Here is a 16,103-nt window from a genome sequence, read left to right as displayed (position 1 = left end):
AGGTGGCCTGAGGGGTCAGTCCTTGTTTAATAGTCACATTACCACCTTCATTCCCCATCTCTTCACTGTCTCCCTGCCCCCGCTGCCTACTTTCTCTTCTGAATGCCACAGAGAATGGGTAGGCAACAGCAAGTGGGAGAGAGGAGAAGACTCAACCAATTAAATGCAATGGAACTTGAGTGGCGGTTGATCGGCCAATGGCTAACGCAGTGAGTCATGACCAGTACATTTGGGCTTTTATATTATAAGGGGATTTGTTTTGTTATGATACTTGGTTTGGAGGCCCAGATGGAAATTGTATCCAGGGGCCCATGGTGGCTCTCAACAGTCCTGGTTTTGGAGAACTCAAAAACTTGTACTATTATATGTTAATGGGTTGGTACTAATAGAAAGAATTCATGGATTGTGTTCTTGGCATTTGGGATATTTCTTTTAAACCAGCATAGCTACAAACAATTTACATACTATCTTTGCCTCACAAACAATTCACTGGTTCTTTTCACCACTTACTAGATTCTGATCTTTCTAACAATGGTCATTTTATTTTTGGTGTGAAGTTCTGTTATAGAAAATGTATTTTGCCAAACAGGATGGTAATACTTTTGATCTCCATTTATTAAAAAAACAGACAAAGAAATCTAATTTTAGAAATACAAAGCTGATCTTCACCTTGAAATTTTGAATGATTTGAAACCTGGGAAATAACAAAATGAAGGTGGAGTTGGGTTAGCATTAAAGCAGGGGTGGGAAACCCCTTGGACTGGTTCATGGTGTCTTCCCCAGGCCGGTGGGGCTGGCTGGTGGGGATCTCCAGACCTGGCGTGCTGCGCTGGTCTCCACGGACCCAGCTGGCTGGTGGGGATGTCTGGCCAGGCACGCTGGGTGCCGGCCTCCCCGAGCCCAGCTGGCAGTGGGGATCTCCAGGCCAGATGCACTGTGCGCCAGCCTCCCCAAGGCCAGCTGGCTGGTGGGGATGTCCAGCCAAGCGCACTGGGCACCAGCCTCCCTGGGCCCAGCTGGTGGGGGGAAATCCCCAGGCTGGGTGTGCTGTGCACTGGCCACCTCAGGGTCAGCTGGTCAACAAGGATCTCCAGACTGGGAGCGCTGCTCATCAGCCTCTCTGGACCCAGGTGGAGGGGGGATCTCCGGGCCAGGCGCACTACACAACGGCCTCTCCGGGCCCAACTGGCCAGCAGGGATGCTGGGCCAGGCACTCTGCATGCAGGCCTCCCCAAGCCCAGCTGGTGGGGGGATGATCTCTGGGCCAGGCATGCTGTGCACCGGCCTTCTCGGGCCCAGCTGGCCATTGGGGATCGCTGGGCTGGACTGGGTGCGCTGGCCTCCCCAGGGCCAGCTGCCCAGTAGGGATCTCCAGACTGGGCACACTGCATGTCAGCCTCCCCAGACCCAGCTGGTGGGGGGGGATCTCCAGGCTGGGTGCGCTGCATGCCAGCCTCTCTGGGCCCAACTGGCCTCTCCAGGTCCAGCTGGTGGTGGGGGTGATTTCCAGGCCAGGCACACTGCACACTGGCCTCCCTGGGCCCAGCTGGCAATTGGGGATTGCTGGGCCAGGCACTGGGGCAGCCTCCCCATGCCCAGCTGGCTGGCGGGGGTTGCTGGGCCGGCCCACGCTGCATAGCAACCTCCCCAGGGCGAGCTAGCTGCAGGGGGTCATGGGGCCCAGCCACACTGAGCTGCAGACTTCACGGATCACTGCAGGGCCTGAAAGAGTCACTGTAGAAGTTCAAGTAAGTAAGGGGGACCTCATTTCTTTCTTCCTATTTCTTCCCCCTTTCTTTATTTCCCTTTCTTCTCCCCCAATTCTTTATTTTACTTTATTTTGATTTCTTTCCCCCATTTCTTCCCCTTCTCATTTTTCTATTTTCCCTTTTTCCCATTTCTCCCCCAAATTTCTTCATTTCCTTTTCTTCTCTCTCATTTCTCTACTTTCTTTTAATTCTCTCTCTCTCTGTCTCTGTAGCCTGAGTGGTGGGTGTTGTGAAGGACAGCTGGTGGGGTATATGGGTGCTTTGGGTCTGGCGGGAGCAACTGCAGTTTCTGCATGAAGGGAGGGAGGGAGGGGTGGCAGGGGTTGAGGGTGGAAACCAGCTGCCGCCAGTTCAACTTCCACTTGATTGTCCCAGATGGTGTGGCCTAATATGCTAATATTAGGGGTTGTGGCATAATATGCTAATGAGTTCCTGCTGGTCCGCAGATGATGTTATAAATTTCTAAATGGCCCTTGGCAGAAAAAGGGTTCCCTACCCCAATCTTTAAATTAAATTAAATTAAATTAAATTAAATTAAATTTTGGCATCAAGTTTTGAAAATCCTTATTGTCTACTGGATTCTAAAAATTCATACTTACATTCATATTACTATTTTTGTTATTGCTGGTGTTATTCTACTTACCTTTAGGGATTGTGTACTTTTGTATTATGTTGTACAATAGATTACTTTGCTCATATCTGGGGGAGAGTTTTTTCCTGCTTGTTTTACCTCCCTTCCTTGTGTTTTGATTATAACAAAATTTGCACAGCATACATAACTAGAATAAATTGCTCTTTGTTTCCTCTTAGGCTAAAAGAAATTATATTGGTAGACAGCCTTGCTTCACTACTATGAAACCAGCAGCTTTACCTGTGTACAAACGTACACATGCTCACACAATTTTCTCAGCTATGTATTTTACAAGGAAACTTCAAATATTAAATCACAGAGGCACAGCAGGTTGACCATAAATTCACTACTCAGAACCAAAGCCCTGAATAGTTTCTTTTATCAGCAGGGCTGAAAGAGTTAATTACTGAAATAAATATTAGCATAATGCCTAAAGGATTCAATTTTCTTACCTAGCGAAGATACTTGGCAGCAAATATGCTGAATTTAAAATTGTAGAATTACTCATTAGGAAATATGCAGTAGCCATGGCAAGATTTACTACAAATACGCTAGAAGTGCTTTTAAAAATTAATATTATGCCACTATGCTTGGTTTAATTAGCTTTCTTTTTCATTTACAAAGCATATTTGTCTCGTTTATGAACTTAGTCTCTCTTCCCATCCTTGTAAACCTGTTTAATTAAAGTTTTAACAACTGTGTAAGGCTTAGAAACACTAGAATGATTTTTATCACTTCAGACCCTAAATCTTCCTTTTCCACATGCTTGTTACATTAGGAAGATGGTGTGCAAGATGTGCAAGATGCACCCCTTTGCCATACCTCATTGTGAAATGCATTTAATTTCTGGTGTTTTGCTGGCATGTTCATTTCAATCTCCATTTTTGTTAGCACTGAAATTCTGATTAAATCCATCAGATGCTAAAGCTATCCTCTAAAATTCATCGAAGGTCACCTTTTCTTTTAGCATCTACCTTTGTCTAATCTGTACATTGATTGCCTTATTTTCTAGTGTATTCTATCCTTTGAAAAATCCTATCACTTATTAGCCTCTAATAGGAGGTCACTGCACTTTGGTTTTCAATTACAGAAACTTCCATTAAAATCTGTTTCAGCATGTATCATTTGCCCTTCTATAGTACAAGGAAAGATTTAGCGGTAATTTTTTTTTTTTGCTATATGCAAAACTAAAACCTACTCACCAGAAATGCTGATTAGAATATATCTGGAACTTCAGTATTTCATTTCATTTTTGTATTTGATTGGATGCCTATTCCAAAATTCAGAGAAGTAACATATATTGTAAAATAACATGTTTGTAAGAACTAACTAGTTACAATGAACATTCTATGCTTATAAACATTACAACTCCATCCTCCTCCTGTTATGATTGCTGCCACCAACATCATCTGACGTCTTTTAAACCATTTTGAACAGATGCTCAAACTGGTCTTTGCCAATTCTACAAAGAAACAGTATTCTAAAATATAGTCAATAAGCAACTAGCAAGAATTCTGTTCCATGCAATGTTCCCTCTAATCTACAGTCTTGTGAGCCAAAAGGCCTACTAGGATTAGTCGTGAGCTTTGAGTTCCCCGTTGCATGGCTCTGCCTTCCCCCCAGCTCAAGCCCATCCCTACTGTTTATCCCAGCTTGCTGACATTGTTGTGTTGCCCCCCTTGCAGATGTGCCATGGCCAACCATGCTCCTGATGTTGCAGATTGAACATAAGAACATAAGAGAAGCCATGTTGGATCAGGCCAATGGCCCATCCAGTCCAACACTCTGTGTCACACAGTGGCAAAAAAAATTATATATACACACACACTGTGGCTAATAGCCACTGATGGACCTTTGCTCCATATTTTATCTAACCCCATCTTGAAGCTGGCCATGCTTGTAGCTGCCAGCATCTCAAGTGGCAGTGGATTCCACATGTTAATCACCCTTTGGGTGAAGAAGTACTTCCTTTTATCCATTTTAACCTGTCTGCTCAGCAATTTCATCGAATGCCCACGAGTTCTTGTATTGTGAGAAAGGGAGAAAACTACTTCTTTCTCTACTTTCTCCATCCCATGCATTATTTTGTAAACCTCTATCATGTCACCCCGCAGTCGACGTTTCTCCAAGCTAAAAAGTCCCAAGCGTTTCAACCTTTCTTCATAGGGGCTCTCAACAGCCTGTCACCTCAACGGCACATGCCAGCAGTTAGCCGGGGAGAGGCTTTGGACAGCAGCTGTAGCAGTTTGTCTAACTCAAGCTGTGGGAGGCTGCAGCATTGGAGAAGCAAGCAGAGGTCAGTCCTCACCTTTCCTTTATTCGTGCTCATGGACTAGTGGGTCATAAGCAAACAAATTCATTATGGTACAGAATAACACAGCCTAATGGTACAGAATAATATAGTCCAATAATACAGAAAGTAACCAAATAACCAGGAATACTAAATATAAAGTATAAAATAGTTCATGAAGAAAAAGAATAATTAAAAACCTCTCACCCCCTGGTTTGCACAGGCAGGCAGGCTCCAGCATTACAACTCCTTAACCGGGCACCAGCTGAGCAGAAGGGCCACCCAAGAGAAAGCACCCCTGCAATTAAGCAGAGGGGTGAAAACCTGGATTCACATGTTAGCGGAAACCCTAGTTCCATTTCTGTTAAATTCAAAACTGGGCAGATTGACAATAGAAACAAGAAGACACTCTTATCTGTTCTTTAAAAAAAAAAAATCCTGGGATGTAGACGTAACGACATTCTCCTAGGTTCATTATCTCCAAGTGATTTATTGTTCTGATCTTCTAAGGAGCTCTGGGCAGTATGAGGAATCTCCCTCCCTCATTTAGGGCTTTTTAGGGATAAGCAACACCTTCAACTGAGTAAAGAAACAAACACAAACACTGAAATGCTCTTGGTAATTTACCATGCAGCAGGACACAACCTGGCACATCATGGCAATCTAGTCTCAAGGTTACAAAAGTGTTCATATGGACACCGAATATAGAAGCTAGGAGGACTGGTACAAACCCAGAAGCACTTCAAGGCCACAAGCATGAATGACTAGTGAAGTACATATTTACTCCCCTGCCTCAATCAAATTATTGGTCTTTCTGGATCAAGTCTGAGTTAGGCTGTATGATCCATACTCCAGAAACACATCACTATATAACTTGAGTCAAATCAAAAGAAGAGACAGATTTCAGCCATTGGCCACCAAAGTCCTTGTAGCAATAAATCATTCCTGTGCCCAGATGTATAGACTGGAGATGTACAGAATCACTCCAAAGACTGCACTAGCAAAGGTGTACAAAGAAGATAGAACTAATAAGGTTTTGCAATTTATCACCATAGCTATTAAGAAATTATATTATAATAGAAGCAAAAATTACCACCTTTATCAGTTCCTACAGAACTAGCTATTGTTGGCACTTTATATTAGCAAACTAAATCAGGAGCGAAAGCTGCAGTCTATCTGAATATGAAGGGTAGTTATTAGAGATCAGGATTGCCAGCTTTGGGTAGGGAAATATCTGGAGACTTGGGGGTGAAGCCTGGGAAGAATGGTGTTTGGGGAGGGGATGGACCTCAGCAGGGTATAATGCCATAGTGTCTACCTTCTAAAGCAGACATTTTTCTTCAGGGGAACTGATCTTGGTTGTCTGGAGATCAACTGTAACAGTGGGAGATCCCTAGCTGCCATTTGGAGGTTGGCAACCTTATTAACAATGCAAGTTTAGGTGTCAGCATCTGCACACATAACTTTTCTGTTTGGTATTTAGAAAAAGCACTGGTAGAACAAGCACATTTTATTCTTATCATTATTCCATGAATTCCCAATATACAGCTAGGTGTATTTTATTTGTGAAATATTATTGTTGTATTCTTAATGGTGCCATACTTTTAGCTATTATATATATATATATATATATTTAATCTTCTCATATGCTTGAATATGATCATTGACGAATACAAACTAAGTATATACAGCTAAAATATAATAAACTGTGCATTATAATGGTACAGTGTTGAGTGGGGATTAGGAACCATGGGGGATTCTACACTGGGCAAAAGACCCAGTAATACTACCCTTTCAGATGTGACAATCTACATTGCAAACTGGCTTCACTACTGTCTTGCGCCGGCATTTTGGTTACCATTTACACTTGAAATCCTGGAACAGTAGTGAAGCCGTATCTGGCTCTGTGTTGCGCCTCATTTTCCCAGACCACTTATTAAGTGGAGTTTAAGCGGAGTTGGCATCTTTTGCTTCTTTTTGTTGCTTTTCTTCATTACCACCAGCAGGTGGCGTTCTCCACAGCAATCCTCATTGGTCGGTCCTATGTGACGTCCTATGTTATCTGATCGGACTACCAGGTAACAATGGGCCAAGGGGGAGGCTCCAGGATAACCATTAATAGAAAGAATGGAGAGGAAAACTCCTGGGGTAAAAGCTGTTAAACATGTCAATGGATAGCCAAATTGGCTTTCAGGTGAAGATACTGTTTTTCTGCTGGCACCATTGTTTTGGGTTCTGTGGGACAAAGGTTTAGGCAGTCTGTCCCCTCCTGGGGTGAGCTTGATTGCCCTCTGCACATCTTGGGGATTATTCACAGCCCTAAGAGATAGCTCTGCTGTTATTAAGCAACTGCAGGAACGGCTACAGCAAAGGGAACATGAGAAATGAGAAAATATTCCCCCTAAAGGAAAAATAGGGGAGCTTACAAATCCTACCCATGAAAAAGATTTAGAAATCAAACAGCTTGCTAAGAAAAATCAAGAACTCCAGGAAAAGTTAGAAGCTAGTATTAAAAAAAAGGGCAAACCCAGCTGTGCAGCCCCAGACTTCTTTTCCCAGTGAAAATGAGAAAACAGTCCCTGTTTCAGTTCTGTTACCCCAGAATCATGAAGGAAAAGTTGTCTCTGAGCCTATACAGAGTTCCACACTCATGGCACAAGGTATTGCTTTTAGCAAGGGTCCTTAGCTCATCCCATTTGGGGAACTTGAAAGCCAGAATTCTGTGGAACTTCAGAGAATGGCATTCCCACACAGGCAGGCAAGGTTCCTTTGTCTGTGAACCTCCCCTCCCCCCAAGGAAAATCTAACTTTTAAACTTGAATGTCTCTTAGAATGGAGAAACCTGGCTTTGTATTAAGTAAATAAAGAAAAAGAGAGGTAACATTAGACAAGGCCAGTTCTCCAGCTGAGAGCTGGAGATCTCCTGGAATCCCAGCAAAGGTTCCAGCCTGCAGAGTTAGTTTTCTCTGCAGGGTAATGGGAGTTTGATGTGATATCTTTAGTTTAACACTTTAAAAATGCCAGAATCAAGTACCTGAGAAAGAGAGGTTGAACAAGTTTTGTTAATTCAAAGCCTTCAGGGCAAAATTGTGAGGAACTGACCATTTTAACTTTCAAATTGGCTGAATGAAAATCTGTGAAACTCCCAAGTCCATCTTTCTCTCCCACTTATAAAAGTCTTTTGGCCCGGAACGGGCTCATAAAGATGTTTGAGTTCCAGTTTATTTGTTCTAGAATATTGTTCTGGGGGGCCTGTGATGCATCCCAGTGTTCTTTGTGGCAGCCCAGGTTGTTTGATGCCTGTTCCAGCCAGTTCCATGGTGTTCCAAAGGCATTTGGCCCGAAACGGGGTAATAAGGACGTGTGAGTTCCCCTTTTTCTGCTGTAGAATATTGTTCTCGAGTGTCTGTGATGCATCCCAGTGTTTTTTGTGACAGTCTACATTATTTTATGCCTGTTACAGGCTGTTCCGGCCCGTTACGGCTTTTACCCTGTCCCCGGAAATACATATAGCTGGTGGGTTAAGAGTGAAAACTGATACAAAGTTAGGATCAAATGGCAAAACAGTGTAACAAGCAAACTGGAGTACTTTTTGGCCTGGATAGCATTTGCGTGGGAAACCAATAAAAGGTAATAAAAATTGCCTGTGAATTGCTATTGCTAGGTAAAACATAAGGACATGTATTTTCTAGTGATGTTCTTGTCCACATAATTGTTAGTACATTTTTTGTTGGAGGGTGGACTGTATGCCATTATACCCTGCTGAAGCATCTCAGGTATAAAACTACTTATCCTCCTTGCGCCCTTTCCTGAACCCCACCCTCCCCTGACTTCACCCCCAAATCTCCAGGAGTTTCCCACCCCAGAGTTGAGAACCCTATTTGGAATTCTAATTTTGGTATTCCCTGAACATGGGGGTGTATGGCATGTGGTGATCCATATTGCTTTTTTGGGGTGTAGAGGGCAATCAATCAAAATAGTTCCTTATTGAACTCTCCTCTGAAATACAGGCTTCTTGGTGGCACTCCAAATGGAAGCTTGTGGTGCCAGAAGCAGTGTTTGGATGATTAAAGGGCTGGAGCACTTTCCCTATGAAGAAAGGTTGAAACGCTTGGGACTCTTTAGCTTGGAGAAACGTCGACTGCGGGGTGACATGATAGAGGTTTACAAGATAATGGGATGGAGAAAGTAGAGAAAGAAGTACTTTTCTCCCTTTCTCACAATACAAGAACTCATGGGCATTTGATGAAATTGCTGAGCAGACAGGTTAAAACGGATAGAAGGAAGTACTTCTTCACCCAAAGGGTGATTAACATGTGGAATTCACTGCCACAGGAGGTGGTGGCGGCCACAAGTATAGCCACCTTCAAGAGGGGTTTAGATAAAAATATGGAGCACAGGTCCATCAGTGGCTATTAGCCACAGTGTGTGTGTATATATAAAATTTTTTGCCACTGTGTGACACAGAGTGTTGGACTGGATGGGCCGTTGGCCTGATCCAACATGGCTTCTCTTATGTTCTTATGGACCGGGCAGCATTGCATATCTTCTTGCAGGGGACAGTGTCCTGAGTGTGGGCATGTGTCACTTGGGGTGGTCCAAATGTTGTTTTGGGGTACAGCCTGGCCCCAGTGTCTGCCTCCCAGGGGGCACCTTGCTCTGCAGCGGCTGGAACAATAACCGCTCATTGGACCATGAGGCAGCACATATCTTCTTGAAGGGTAGAGTCCCCTGAACAAGGGGGTGTATGATATACGGGGGTCCAGACCTTATTTTGGGGTTCAGAGCTTTCAAATCCTCTTCAGTGTTTTTGGTTGAATTCACGAATAAGTAACAAATAAGGAATGAATAAGGAACTGCAAATAAGGAATTATCTTCAGCCTCCTTGTGGATGAAACACGTCAAAACAACCGCTATAGACAAGAACCGTAGCAAATGAGAGAAAGTGTAAATGCTTTAAAAATAATCTGGATTTTTATAAACCGGCTTCAGTCCTCAGAAAATCTGGCTCAAACATGAATGTAGAATCCCCCCATGTTTACAAAACCATTAAATTGTGCTATGCCACAACAGACTATTGGTCTATCTAGTTCAGTATTACTGGACTAACAGTCTTCTTCCAGAGTCTCATATGTAAAAGGGAGGGGGGGCAATGTTCTATTTACTTTCCATTTCATTTTCAATATACAGTGTATTTTTTTGCATGGAAATGCACCTCAAAGACTACAAAGGCAATTGTAAGGAGGGAAAATAACCCATTCTATGTCTTACTTCAGTTTTGGATAGAGAACAAAAGAAGGGGGGAAGATTCAATGGTTCTGATCAAAATATGAGAATTTCAACAAAGTGTTTGGAACAAATCATCTGAAGCACAGAAAGAATAAATTGTCGATGAGGCAGATCTTCAGGAATGTGCACAGCTTTATTTGTCATGATGTAAGTCTCATTGTACTGTGCGTTGCAACACTATAGGGGTCAGAAAAACTGAAAAGTGAGTACAAACTCTGGGTGCTAAAGCACTCAGAAGCACTATAGAAATAATAAATGATGAAACACAGCTAACAACAACTTGAGTTCTTTATCTTACTAGCAAGATTGTACAGATCATGTACATGAGAAATTTGAGTGAATGCATATTAGGGATTTTAGAAGCAGAAATGGTATATTGCTGCTACTTTGCTAGATTTATATTGGTAATATGTTTTCATCAGAATTTATTATTTAGCGCCCCTGTTTTTTTGTGTTTTGCAGTATTTTTTTAAAAATCTGAACTACAGATGAAAGAGTGTTTAGTAGGCACACAAGAACTTCATTTCTGGTCATAACTGCATGATTTGATAAATGTCAACAAGGCATTGCTAATGCAGGTCATCTTGAGAAAATGGAAATCTGCCTCTTTTCCTTTATACTACGATGGCTAACTGAATTAACAAACAGCATTCTCATTTTAAAAACTGACATTAATTCAAAGAGGAGCAAAACCCAATTATTAAGTCATTGCTGTCTTTTTTTAGATACAGCACTGCTGGAACCTACATAGGTTCAGTTTTCAGCTTTAATTCAGAGGGGAGAAGTTAATAACATTCAATTGTTTTTATAAGTTTTATATGATAATCTTGTACTTCTTTATACTATACTAACATAACAAAATGCTAAAATTATCTTAAATTACTTTATATTTGTTTTAAGGTCTTTTGAAATAAAATCAGTGGGAATTGACTGGGAGTCAGGCACTTAATCCTTATTGTATTATTATTCACTACCCAAAGCCTTCAATGGGAAGCAAAATTGCAACAGAAAAAAAAGCCACAATTGTCATTTAGGGAGGCTGCTCAGTTTTTCAGTCTGTTCCAAACCATTCTTAAAAGTTCCAGAACTGTAAATCACATCACTTCAGCCTTCTGATGAACATGCTTTTAAATGCATAATCTAGGGCTTCAGACATTACCTTATCTTATATTTGCTATCAGAGTTTGTACTGGTTTTTCAGAAGATCTTAATATACTTGATACATAAACCAAGCAACTACACTTTTGCTACAGAGTTAATGCAGCGATGAAATAATTACTCGTTTTATTTGCAACATTTAACAAACAAAATGCTAACTACACTAGTTTTATTTAATGACATGAAGATACTGCATTTTTATGAATATAGCTTTTGATGTAAAATTAACATCTACTTTTAGGCAGAGTCTTGAAGATATATATACTGTTTCTGATCACTGGATGCAGATATCTAAAGAGGAGGAAGAATTAACAAACAGTGTTAAAGCTGTTTGCCATAATACTTACATTGTTACATATTTTTCTTTCCTTTTTTAAACTTAATACGGCTGAAATCCAATTTATGCACTTTGAGATAAAGTGACATTATAGGGTTCCCAGGTCCAACTCAAGAAATTTCTGGGGACTTTGGGAGTGGAACCAGGAGACTTTGGGGTAAAGCTAGGAGCAAGGTTGTGACAAGCATGACTGAGTTCCAAAAGGAGTTCTGGCCATCACATTTAAAGGGACCACACACCTTTTAAATGTCTTCCCTCCATTGGAAATAATGCTATGCTGAAAATTTGGTGCCTCTACCTCAAAAGACAGCCACCCCAGTGCCCCAGATACCCACAGATAAATTTTCCATTATACCCTGTGGGGATTGGTCTCCATAGGATATAATGGAGTGCCCAGTGGACATTCAAAGCCCTCCCTAACTTTCTGGTAACCCTGAAGCAGGGGGAGGGCCTCCAAATCTTTAAGCATTAAGTCATTTCAAGAAGGCTGTGCTGGCTAAAGCTGAATTCAACGAAGACGGAGGTTCTCTTTCTAAGTTGCAGCAGCCTAGGAAGGGTGATCCCTTTACTAGCCTTCGATGGAGCGCCACTGACATCAGCATCAAGGGTTAAGAGTCTGGGAGTGCTCCTGGAGTTCTCCTTAACTATGGAGGCCCAGGTAGCAGCCACTGCCACAGCCGCTTTTTTCCACCTTCAGCGAACACAGCAATTGGTCCCCTACCTTGAGCGTGGCGACTTAGCAATGGTGATCCACACCTCGGTCACCTCGAGAATTGATTACTGTAATGCTCTCTACATGGGGCTGCCCTTGACTCAGATTCGGAAGCTGCAGCTGGTGCAGAACGCTGCAGCCAGGCTACTAGTGAGGCTTCCCTGGCAGGAGCACATTCAACCTGTGCTGAGACAGCTGCACTGGCTGCCTGTTGCATACCGAATCCGTTTCAAGGTCCTGGTATTAACCTTCAAAGCCCTATATGGCCAAGGTCCTACCTATCTGTGGGACCGCCTTCCCCCACATGTTCCCCAGAGAGCACTCACTTTGATCAAGTTCTCAAAATCTTTTGTCTGTCCCTGGGCTAAAAGAGGCAAGGCTTAATTCCACCAGAGCAAGAGCCTTCTTGGTTGCAGCCCCAATACTCTGGAACACCCTCCCAGAAGCCAGCAGGGCTCTGCGGGACTTATCGCAGTTCTGCAGAGCCTGCAAGACTGAACTGTTTCGGATGGCACATAACATCTAATAGGAGAGGGCTGCCACCGCATCAGGATCTATTGCACTTTAGTACTAACTGCCTAGGATCTGTACGCGTTGAGAAAGGAAATATTATATGCCTGAAGTAATGCCATTGCAATTTATCTGATTGTTTTATTATTTTATTGTGTTAATATTGCTTATTGTTTATTGTGTATTTTATGTTGTTAGCCTCCTTGAGTCTGCATAGAATAGGAGGGATATAAATATAACGTAAATAAATAAATATATGCTTACGAAGCATACCAATGTATAATGCCACCTTGGAGTTTCTGACTTATTCTTTATACAGATCCATATCCTATGATTAAAAGAAAACTGGGAATTTTGGATGCAATTCCCTTTGCTAAAGTTTAATAACAAGTTATTAATTTGAATTCATAAAAAGCATTCACTACTTTTTTAATATCTTCAACACGCCTACAAAACTAGGTAAGAGTTACTTGCATAAAAAAGTATCTTTGTATCATACTTCTACTCTCATTATGAAAGGATATAGCATGGATATCTCTATAATGCAGAGCACCAAAAGCAAAGAATCATAGAATCATAGAGTTGGAAGGGACCTCTAGTCCACCTCTAGGGACCTCTAGTCCACCCCCCTGCAAAACGCTCACAAACACTTCCCCCTAAATTCACAGAATCTTCATTGCTGTCAGATGGCCATCTAGCCTCTGTTTAAAAACCTCCAAGGATGGAGAATCCACCACCTCCCAAGGAAGCCTGTTCCACTGAGGAATCGCTCTAACAGACAGGAAGTTCTTCCTAATGTTGAGCCGGAAGCTCTTTTGATTTAATTTCAACCCATTGGTTCAGGTCCTACCTTCTGGCACCACAGAAAACAATTCCACACCACCCTCCAGATGACAGCCCTTCAAGTACTTGAAGATGGTGATCATATCACCTCTCAGCCGCCTCCGCTCCGGGCTAAACATCCCCAGCTTCTTCAACCTTTCCTCATAGGACTTGGTCTCCAGACCCTCACCATCTTCGTTGCCCTCCTCTGGACCCGTTCCAGCTTATCTATATCCTTCTTAAAATGTGGTGCCCAAAACTAAACACAATACTTCAGATGAGGTCTTACCAGAGCAGAGCAAAGCAATACCATCACATCACGTGATCTGGACACTATACTTCTGTTGATACAGCCCAAAATTGCATTTTCCTTTTTAGCCACCACATCACACTGTTGACTCATGTTCAGCATATGATCCACTAAGACCCCTAGATCCTTTTTGCACATACTACTGCTGAGACAAGTCTCTCCCATCCTATAACCATGCATTGGATTTTTCCTACCTAAATGCTGAACTTTACATTTATCTCTGTTAAAATTCATTTTATTGATTTCAGCGCAGTTTTCCAGCCTGTCAAGGTCATCCTATACCCTGTTACTGTCTTCTTCTGTGTTTGCAACCCCTCCCAATTTCGTATCATTTGCAAATTTAATAAGCATTCCCTCTATTCCTTCGTCCAAATCGTTTATAAAGATGTTGAACAAAACAGTTCCCAGGACAGATCCCTGAGGCACTCCACTTGTCACTCCTCTCCAAGAGGATGAGGAACCATTCATAAGCATTCTTTGGGTGCAATCTGTCAACCAGTTACAGATCCACCTAATGGTAACAGGATCCAAACCACATTTTACCAACTTGTCAACAAGGATAGTATGTGGAACCTTATCAAAAGCCTTACTGAAATCAAGATAAATGATGTCTACAGCATTCCCCTGATCCAGCAAGGTAGTCACTTTCTCAAAAAAAGAGATCAGGTTAGTCTGTCATGACTTGTTCTTGAAAAAACCATGCTGGCTCTTAGTAATCACATCCATTCTTTCTAAATGTTCCAGGACCGACTGTTTGATGATTTGTTCTAAAACTTTTCCAGGTATAGATGTCAAGCTGATGGGTCAGTAGTTACCTGGATCTTCTTTTTTCCCCTTCTTGAAGATGGGGACAACATTCGCCCACCTCCAATCTTCCAGCACCTCTCCTGTTCTCCAGGAATTCTCAAAAATAATAGCCAGAAGCTCAGAAATTACATCCACAAGCTCTTTTAGAACACTTGGGTGCAATTCATCTGGACCTGAGGACTTCATTTCATTTAAAGAAACTAGGTGTTTATGTACTACCCCTATGCTGATCCTAGGTTGGAACTTCATACCCTCCTTATATGTTCTGTTTTTGCCATGTTGAGCACTATTTCCCTCAGAAGAGAAGACTGAGGGAAAGTAGGTATTGAGCAGTTCTGCCCTCTCTTCATTACCTGTTACAATTTCACTTTCTTTGCCTTGCAAGGGGCCTACCATGTCCTTGCTCTTTTTCTTACTCTGAACATATAAAAGAACCCTTTTTTGTTGTTTTTAGTATCTTTGGCCAGCCTAAGGTCACACTGAGCTTTCCTTTTTCTCTACAAGCACTGGTGATTTGTTTATATTCATCCTTAGTTATAAGGCCCTCCTTCCAATTTCTAAAGGGGTCTTTTATTTCTCAAGTCTTTAGAGAGCTGTTTATGAAGCCATTTCGGCTTCTTTAGGCTTTTTCCATTTTTTCTTCTCATAGGAATCGTCTGCGATTGTGCTTTCAGTATTTTGCTTTTAAGAAACTCTCACCCCTCCTGAACCCCCTTCCTCCTAAGTATTTCTGAATGTTATCGTTGTCTTGGATACTGACTCAAATTGTACCAAAAAGGTGCTGTATTATTACAAAAAGACAGAGGTGATGGCATACAATACTTACTTGATAATGTCTCCTTCAAGAGCAATCACTCGTTTAATGATCTTCTGCTCTGGGTTTCTTGGAGACCTGCAAAAAGGAGAAGAAAAGTTACTCAATCTGTAATGTTCTCATTGTCTTGAGAAAATGAAGAGAAAAATCCACTATGAATTGGAAACCGCATAAATCATTAGAGAACCTGTTGTTTTATCCTAATATGATATCTGTCATATTCTTGTTAAGCCAGTTCTGCCATTCTCATTTCAAGCTGTTGTGGAGAAAAACAAGTGCTGCAAAGATAGATAAGTCACCATCTTGCTGCTAAAAATTGAATGTTCAAAATATTCAGTGGTTATCTCATTAGTGCCCTGTTGTAGATGATACAGAGTTGATTGCAAATGGATTCACATACTTCAAGTTGAATGTACTATTAAATGTCAACATAACCACATACATAAACATTCAAGTCAATTATTTATTCTAGAAAATAAACTCAAAATGAGATGAAAATTAAATCATCTGATGGAGAAATCTGTTTTTAAAAATCTATTCTTCTCTATCTCACACTGCTTCTTAATTTATTTGTTCTAAGCAGATTACAAAAATATAGTAAAAGTTAGACTCCATCTGAATGGCTGAAAAAATCTACCACAAATGCATAACATT

The 16,103-nt window shown here is 41.7% G+C and overlaps 1 protein-coding gene across 1 annotated transcript in view; it reads right to left on the bottom strand.

Annotated features, from left to right (window-relative positions):
* Positions 1–16,103, bottom strand: part of IMMP2L (inner mitochondrial membrane peptidase subunit 2) — a 919,024-nt gene that overhangs the window by 282,231 nt on the left and 620,690 nt on the right. Inside the window, exon 4 of the mRNA XM_060244896.1 lies at positions 15,462–15,527. Coding sequence (XP_060100879.1) covers positions 15,462–15,527 — 66 coding nt within the window. The remainder of the gene's footprint in view (positions 1–15,461; positions 15,528–16,103) is intronic.

This window comes from Heteronotia binoei, chromosome 8 (assembly GCF_032191835.1).
Source record: "Heteronotia binoei isolate CCM8104 ecotype False Entrance Well chromosome 8, APGP_CSIRO_Hbin_v1, whole genome shotgun sequence".
Classification (NCBI taxonomy): Eukaryota; Metazoa; Chordata; class Lepidosauria; order Squamata; family Gekkonidae; genus Heteronotia; species Heteronotia binoei.
The sequence above is the reverse complement of the archived record's forward strand: the minus strand, read 5'-3'. Positions and strand labels throughout refer to the sequence as shown.